Raw genomic sequence first — 9,097 nt, forward strand, 5'->3', positions numbered from 1 at the left:
GGACTCCGGGAGGCCCGTCTCTCTGGCCAGTTCTTCCCGGGTGGCGATGCCCGGAAAGCGATCCTGCTGGAAGGCTCGCAGGAGCAGGGCGGTCTGGGACCGGGTGACGGCGGTCCGCTTTCGCCTGCCTTCTTGCGGGCCGCGTTTCCCCGGCCAGAGCCGAGATTCCCGCCGGTGCTGCCTCAGCCGGCGTGATCTCTCGTTCTGAAACCAAATCTGGACCCTGGGCTCCGGAATGCCGATGGCCTGGGCCAGCTCTTCCCTGGTGGTGATGCCCGGGTACGGGTTCCGCTCAAAGCAGGCTCGCAGGGCCTCCCTTTGGCTCGGGGTCCAAACGAGTCTCCTTCGCCGTCCTCGTCCTCGGGCTTCCGCCGGGAGGGCGCAGTCGGCAGGTGTCGGGAGAGCCATCGCGGGGAGACCTGGCCAGAATTTCGCGGACAGACACGGGCAGAGAGAGGCCGGCGGGCTCCCGTGCCCCTCGGTCGGCCTGTGCACGGCGCGCGGGTCCAGCCAGGAGGCCGGCCCAGCCGGCCAGCGGCCCTTATAAAGGCCCACAAGCTCCACCCCTTCAGCAGTGCGGGAGGAGCCCTGGGTCAGCCAGCCCTCGGAAGCCGGGAGCCACAGGGCCCAGGGCGCTGTGGCCTGGGTATGGGTGGGGCCGGAGAAGCCCTGGAGGGGGGAGGGGGGCGGGCTTCGGGGGCTGGCTCTCTCGGCCTCTCCGGGAATTCTGCGGGGACTGGAAGCCGCTCTTGGGCCTCGCACGCGTCTTCAGCAGGGAGAAGCCAGCCCGGAAGGGTGGAGTGGAGTGTGGGACTGAACCTCCATGAGAGTTGAGCTTTCCGGGCCCTCTCTCCGTGAAGGAGGCCGTGCCCGTGGGTGTCGCCGTTGCCGTGATAGTCTCACACACGCAGGTGTGTGGATCGCGTTCACTTCCACGCAGAACACCAGAGCGAAACCCAGGAGCAAAGCCGCATCCCGGGCGTCATGGCCTGAGGATGGATTCCTGCATCCTGCAACATGGGAGGAGTCTCCACTGTGGCTGCTCTGAAAACTGGCAAGGAGAGTGAGGACACGGTGCTGGCCTTCCTTGCTTCCCTGGAAGTTTCTGGGTCCCCGCAGAGCTCGGGAATCAAACAGCCAACATTGTCACGTTTATTTGTTGCCAGTTCCTGGACGTTTTCTTAATTTCCTTTCAAATATATTAGGCATTCTGTGAATTCCTGTAACTTCTTGGTGATTTTAATTGTCTGCATTAAATGTTTAAAGTAAATTAGTTTTCTGAAAAGCAGAAATATCCATAGTTGCATATATGATTGAAAAAAGGATGAGTTTGCGTCCTTTGTAGGGACATGGATGCAGCTGGAAACCATCATTCTTAGCAAACTATCACAAGAAGAGAAAACCAAACACCGCATGTTCTCACTCATAGGTGGGAACTGAACAATGAGCTCACTTGGACTCGGGAAGGGGAACATCACACACTGGGGCCTATCATGGGGAGGGGGGAGGGGGGAGGGATTGCATTGGGGAGTTATACCTGATATAAATGATGAATTGATGGGTGCTGACGAGTTGATGGGTGCAGCACACCAACATGGCACATGTATACATATGTAACCTGCACGTTATGCACATGTACCCTAGAACTTAAAGTATAATAAAAAAATAAAAATAAAATAAAAAAATATTTTACACAGATTTTCTATGGCATCTATCACCACCTCATGCGAAATTCCAAGTTTTTTCATTTGAAACACCCTTCCCATCAATAGACCATATTGTAATAATTTGTTGTACGTGATTACTTTTATATCATTAGAAAAATAATTATATATTATATACATATTTTTGAAATACTGCAATGCAATAAATAGTATATGGTCAGAAGTATTGTTTTCTCTAACAAAACCTAATATGATTAAAATTATTTACCTGAATTCAGATCTTTTGGCTTCAATTGCCATTCTGTCTCATTAGCACTTCCCCAATCCGTAAAAGATATCAGTTGTATTTTTTAATTCATTTTTTATTGAAATGGGTTATTTTACGTTATAATGTTTTTATGGCAATTTAGGACATTTTCAATAAATATAGTGATCCGAGGCCCTGGCTAAGTATTCCTTTTGTATTAGAAATCAGATTTTCCTGGCACAACTTCATTGCCTGCAATGGCATTTATAAAAAGTATGAATGCCAGCACACATTGTATTTCGATACTGTACTCAGTTGTTCATGCATAAACATTTAATTAGCTATTAAATGTTAGCTATTAAATTAGACCAAGTACAAATGCCGAATGTATAGGACATATCAACAAACTGTTTCAACAACAGTAGAAAACAATAAAAGACTAATTTTCGATGACATGTCACCTGTTCATTAGTTCTTTAATATGATTTAGGCTATTACAGGAAAATGTATGCATCACTATCCATGTTTTCTCAACATTTTTTTTTATCTAGGTCCTGAAGAGCATAAAAATAATGTGTACTATCAGATTTTTTTTTTTAGACTTTCTTTGTTTTTTTTTTTTTTGAGGCGGAGTCTGGCTCTGTCCCCCAGGCTGGAGTGCTGTGGCCGGATCTCTGCTCACTGCAAGCTCCACCTCCCGGGATCAGGCTATTCTCCTTCCTCAGCCTCCTGAGTAGCTGGGACTACAGGCGCCTGCCACCATGCCCGGCTAATTTTTTGTATTTTTAGTAGAGATGGGATTTCACCGTGTTAGCCAGGATGGTCTGATCTCCTGACCTCGTGATCCGCCCGCCTCGGCCTCCCAAAGTGCTGGAATTACAGGAGTGAGCCACCGCACCCGGCCTTTATAGACTTTCAACGTTTCTTTTGCTGTATTTTCTGTGCATCTTAGTATGAATATATGGAGACAAGGACAAATGTACATTTAAGTGGCTATATGAATTTTGCTTATATGGCTAATTGCTTATATGGATATTGTAAATGACAAGATAAAATAGTAAAGTTTGATAAACTTATCTGTGCCCTATTTAGTTCACTTACTGTATAACTTAATTCAGTCACTAATAATTAGTTTAAAAAGTGTTTTTTAAAAGCTGCAAAACACTCTTTACTACACATTTCTGAATCAGGAAGGGGTAAACTGTGACACAGTTTTCTTGTGCCACTGACTTTTTTGGGGAGAAACGTTCTGCAATAAAATAAGAGTTTCCAAACTCCATTTTTTAAAAAGCTTGAGTTTTCTTCTATGATTAACCTTCACTCTCAGTCCCTTTTACCCAAGGAGTGGTTCCTAGGTCATCTTTTGGAAGTTCAGTTTCTGGAAAGTTTTCAGCAAACCTCTGCTGTGCTTTTCCCATTTGTTGTTCCTGTTCTTGTTTTGGAGAAGGTGAGTCTCTTTAATTCAGTATGGTTTGTCTGTCTCCAATCTGCATGTGTTTGCCGAAGCTGAAGCTGTATCGGAGTTTTTATTCTCCCACCATCGTTCCCTAGGCCTTCTCCTGTTTTCAACACATCTTTTTCAACGTCTTCTGATTTTTGTCACTATCAGTAATTTCAGAATGAACAGATGCAGGAGCATCATCTCTTTGGAAATTTCCTTCACTTCCAATCTGCTCCTATGTTTTCCAGCTCTATCTTTACATTTTAGATTCTTCAATATCTTATTTTCATAGTCTGTATTCTGTAAACCATATTTTACTCATATATTTTAAAAATCCTTTTCTTCTTTCCAACTCATTTCCTTCTTAGTTAATGTTGGACCAACAAATGATTCATCTTTCTTATCAAGGAAAAGGTGAGCTCTAACCTGCCCTGGTTCACATCTGATACAGCTATCACTGCCAGGGTGCATGTCATAAGATAAGGAGTTTTGATATCCTGATCTTGCTGATTTGACAGTTCAGTCACTCCCTTTATTTGGAAGACTAACATCATTAGAGTAGGTCTGACAATAATAATCTGAGATTGACCAAGGAGCAGGGTTCTCTGTGAGTACTTCTCTACACCAGACTTTTATTACCTCCATTTCTCCCACAGCGGAGTGCGTTACTGAGTTCTTCCAGCTGCGTGCGGAGCTCCTGGCGGTGGCTCGTGTCGCTCTGAGCAGCCTGTGCGAGGCCAGCTTCTCCAGTTCCCGCACCTGCCGCCGGCAGCTCCGCATTCGCGTTCCAGCTTCTCCGCCTTCCGCCTCCGCTGGGCCCGCTCCTCAGCAACATCCTCAGCAACAGTGTACAAGTATTATCTTTTCTCTGCACCCTAACGCTTTTTATCTTTTGACTTTTTGATAATAGGTATCCAAACACCACGATAAGGTGATACTTCATTGTGATTTTGATTTTAATTACTCTGATAATTAGTGATGTTGAGCATTTTTTTATATACCTGCTGGCCATTTGTATATCTTTGGAAAATTGCTATTTATGTATTTTGCCCAATTATTAATCCGGAAACTGCTTTTAATTCTACTGTGGATTGTTTTGTATTGATTAGTATGATATATATTTTGGATAGTAACATATTGTCCTACATATGGCTTACAAATATTTTCTCCCATATAATGCCTTTATATTTTGTTGTTTCCTTTATTGTGTGGAAACTTTTTACCTTGACATAGTTCCACTTGTTCATTTTTGCTTTTGCTGACTGTGTTCTCGGTGTCAAATCCAAAGCATCATTGCCATGACCAGTGTCAAGGAGGTTTTTCCCCATTTTTTTTTTTTAGAGGATTCATGATTTCAATTCTTATGTTTAAGTCTTTATTTCATTTCAAATTCATTTTGTGATGGTATGAGAGAAAGGTTTACTGTTTGTCTGTGCATATCTACTTTGTCCTACACCACTCCTTGATGTTTATCCTTTCTCCATTCTGTGGGATTCGTTGACTGTATATTTGTGAGTTTATTTCTGGGTCCTCTATTCTGTTCTATTGGTTTTTATGTAGGTACTATACTATTTTGATGACTATAGCTTTGTAATATAGTTTGAAATCAGGAAGTGTAATATAGTTTAAAATCAGGAATTGTTCTTCTCAGTATTTGGCTATTTGAGGTCTTTTGTGGTTCCATACTAATTTTAAAATTGTTGTTCTGCATTTTTAATAAAATGGCATTAAAATTTTGATAGAAATTTATTTAACTCTAGATCACGTTGTGTAGTATGGATATTTTAACAATATTAATTTTTAGAATCCATGAACACAGGATATATTTTCCATTTTGTATTCTTTTCTTTCTTCAACATTTTGTAGTTTTCAGTATGCAGATCTTTCATATTCTTTGTTAAACTCATTCCTAAGTATTCCATTCTATTTGATAATATTGTAAATGGAATTATCTTTATTCCTTTTTCAGATATTTCGTTGTTACTGTAAAAAAAAAGCAACTGATGTTCGTATGTTAATATTATATCCTGAAAATTTACTGAATTAGTTGGTTAGTTATAACAGGCTTTTTTTTTTCCTGGTAAAATGGTGGGTATTCTGAACTCTGGTTAAACTTTAAATTGATAGTTGCTATTATCATTTCAAAATTATTTAAAATATGACCAGATGGATTCCTGCTTTCATGAATTCAATGGAATTCAAATCTTCCCATTTAAAATAATTTTGTGTGGTTGACCTGGGTCCTGGGGATAGGGGGCACCCCGTGGGAGCCGGGAGATTCGGTGGGCGGTGGGAGGGAGAAGCGGTCAGAGAGGGGGCTCAGCTGGGGAAGCAGAGAGGGGCTCCGGGGACAGCAGAGAAGGGAAGGGGGTCGTGTTGGAGAGCCAGTGGGGAGACACATGGGCCAGAAAAGGAGGAAGGGTGAGAGTGGGCAACAGGACGGCTTCCCGGCGCGGCAGGGAACTTTGCCGAAACTGCGGGCCCCAGGGAACAGTGCGGGAAGGGCAGAGGGAGTGGAAAGGACCCGGCAGACCCCAAGGTCAGTGTGGAGAAAGGAATATTTCCCGGTTCCTTCGCCTCTGCCCAGCGTTCTGCGGGCATGGCGCCCCCAGGGGCAGGGCAGGGGAAGAGGTGGCTCCCGGCGGCTCGGAGAACTAAGGGGCGCACACGCGCTTCGCAGGGCCGGGGTGACAGGTGTAGCCTGAAACGGCTGCGGATCTCCCTGGCTCCGTGGGTGGGCGCGGGGGCGCCGGCAGGGTCTGCAGGGGGCCCTGGAGGAATCTGCAAGCACCCGCCCGTGCAGCGGGCCTTCCGGGAGACCAGTGTGGACACGCCCTGGACACGCCCTTCCCAGCTGGGACGTGTGTGAGGCTGGAATTTAAGCTCCCGCAGAGAAGCGGCCGGAGGCAGAATTGGAAGAAAACCAAGTGCAAAGTCCAGCCCGAGGGTAGGAAGCAGAAATGCTGGACCTGCGTCAAACTGCGCTGTGAGGATAAGGTTCTGGGCAGAATGGTTCACTGCTCTGCAGAGACGCAGACTCGGCGGGAGCCTGAGAAGCACCAGGAAGCCCGGTGCAGCCGGTCGGAGCGGGCGCTGAGGACCCCACGGCTGCTGCTTCCGGCGCCGTTTGCCGCGTCCAAGGCCCGGCCCCCAGCAGAGCCCAGCACGGAATCGCATGGCGCCCCCTGGAGCACTGGCGGGGTAACCAGTGGAAGACCGCACCTCCCCGGGGGAGGACCCCAGTATATCCCCAGATAATAAAACTGTTCACTCCCCCCAAAAAATATAATTTTGTCTGGTCTTTGAAAATGTGTATTCTCTGTCTTCTGGTCAAAATGCTGCCCACTTATCTATATGCCTAATTAGTCCAAACTTTTTTTTTTTTTTTTTTGAGGCGGAGTCTCGCTCTGTCGCCCGGGCTGGAGTACAGTGACCGGATCTCAGCTCACTGCAAGCTCCGCCTCCCGGGTTCACGCCATTCTCCTGCCTCAGCCTCCCGAGTAGCTGGGACTACAGGTGCCGCCACCTCGCCCGGCTAGTTTTTTGTATTTTTTAGTAGAGACGGGGGTTTCACCATGTTAGCCAGGATGGTCTCGATCTCCTGACCTCGTGATCCGCCCGTCTCGGCCTCCCAAAGTGCTGGGATTACAGGCTTGAGCCACCGCGCCCGGCCTAGTCCAAACTTTTTAATGAAGTTACTTAACATTCTTTTTTATTGTGAAGCAAAACAGTAAATTTGTTAATGGTTTTAATATCATCTAATATAATTGAAAATATGTCAATTTGTCGTTGCCAATGAATCTTTGTGTTATTTATTTTACTCTGTTAGATATTCTGTCCATAAATGTCTAAGTGGCTTAGAATCTAGCCTAACATATTGTATGTGCTAAGTACTAACTACTCTAATTCATCAAATTATCTTTCTATACCATTCTTAAAATATAATACTATTTTTTATTTATTTTTATTAAAAAATTTTTTTTGCCTAATCTAATTATCTGTGACAATTATGTGGTCTATTCAGTTTGCCCTCTTGATAAAAGCCAAAGTTTTTTTTTTTTCTTTTTTCTTTTTTTTTGAGACAGAGTCTCCCTCTGTTCCCCAGGCTGCAGTACAGTGACACAATCTTGGCTCACCACGACCTCCACTTCCCGGGTTCAAGTGATTCTCCTGCCTCAGCCTCCTGAGTAGCTGGGACTACAGGTGTGCTCCACCATGCCCGGCTAATTTTTGTATTTTTAGTAGAGACAGGGTTTCACTATATTGGCCAGGCTGGTCTTGAACTCCTGACCACGTGATCTGCCTGCCTCAGCCTCTCAAAGTGCTGGGATTATAGGCTTGAGCCACTGAGCTAGGCCTTTTTTATCTCTTTATTAATATGTTAGAGAGTACAAATGCATCTCCCTCACAGAAGCATGTTGCATAGTGACGAAGTATGGGCTTTTGGTATGACGATCATCTGAATGCTGCTTATTGTCCCAGTTAGTTATTTTCTCATTCCTAAACCTTCTGCCAACCTCCCATCTTTCTGAGTCTCCAGTGTCTATTTTTCCAGTCTCTATATCCAAATATATGCATAATTGAGTTCCCACTTACAAGTGAGAAAATGCGGAATTGGATTTTCTGTTTCTGAGTTTTTTCACTTACAATAATGGCCTCTGGTTTTATTCACGTTGTTGCAAAAGACATGATTTTATTCTTCTTCATGGCTGAGTAGCATTCCATGGTATAAACGTAGGGCACATTTTCTTTATTCGATTATTGATTGATAAATTTAAATTGATTTCATATATTGGCTATTGTGAATAGTGCCGTGATAAACATGTGAGCACGGGCATTTTCTTTAGTAATAAATTATTTTCCTTTGGGTAGATACCAAGTAGTGGGAGTGCTGAATCAAATGGAAGCACTATTTTTAGACTTCTTTTTTTTTTTTTTTTGAGACGGAGTCTCGCTCTGTCGCCCAGGCTGGAGTGCAGTGGCCTGATCTCAGCTCACTGCAAGCTCCGCCTCTGGGGTTTAGGCCATTCTCCTGCCTCAGCCTCCCGAGTAGCTGGGACTACAGGCGCCCGCCACCTCTCCCGGCTAGTTTTTGTTTTTGTATTTTTTAGTAGAGACGGGGATTCACCGTGTTAGCCAGGATGGTCTCGATCTCCTGACCTTGTGATCCGCCCGTCTCGGCCTCCCTAAGTGCTGGGATTACAGGCTTGAGCCACCGCGCCCGGCCTATTTTTCGTCTTTTTTGAAATCTCCGTACTGTTTTCCATAGACGTTGTAGAAAGTTACATTCCCACAAACAATGTATAAGTGTTCTTTTTTCTGTGTATCCTTGCTGATAGCTCATTTTTTCTGCTTTTTGGTAATAGCCATTCTGCATGGTGTAAGTTGGTATCTCATTGTGATTTTTAATTGGCATTTCTCTGATCATTGACAATGCTGAGCATCTTTTATGTGCTTGTTGACCATCATTGTCTTTTTTTTTTTTTTTTTAAGTTCATATTCTTTGCTTGCTTTTAATGAGTTACTTGTTTTATTTTTGCTGAGCTGTTTGAGTTCCTTGTATATTCTGGACATTAGATCTTTGTCACATGCAAAACTTGTAAACATTTATCTCATTCCATAGGTTTTCTGTTCACTGTGTTAAGTAAAAAACTCATTTTCAGGAGCTTTTTAGTTTCATTGAGTTTCTTTTGCCTATTTTTGTTATTGTTACATCTGCTTTTGAGATCTTAGTCATAAATTCTT

At 44.2% G+C, this 9,097-nt stretch overlaps 1 protein-coding gene and 1 pseudogene across 1 annotated transcript; both read right to left on the reverse strand.

The window, feature by feature from the left end:
* Positions 1 to 6: 6 nt before the first annotated feature.
* On the reverse strand, positions 7 to 514 carry LOC113220494 (double homeobox protein 4C-like; the record flags this gene model as incomplete). Its single annotated transcript, XM_026449663.1, has 1 exon — positions 7 to 514. A coding segment is annotated over exon 1 (402 nt), but the record flags the coding sequence as incomplete, so codon positions are not given.
* A 2,707-nt stretch (positions 515 to 3,221) lies between these two features.
* LOC111531025 lies at positions 3,222 to 4,187 on the reverse strand (annotated as a pseudogene).
* Positions 4,188 to 9,097: the final 4,910 nt, after the last annotated feature.

Source organism: Piliocolobus tephrosceles, unplaced genomic scaffold (assembly GCF_002776525.5).
Source record: "Piliocolobus tephrosceles isolate RC106 unplaced genomic scaffold, ASM277652v3 unscaffolded_1386, whole genome shotgun sequence".
NCBI classification, from domain to species: Eukaryota; Metazoa; Chordata; class Mammalia; order Primates; family Cercopithecidae; genus Piliocolobus; species Piliocolobus tephrosceles.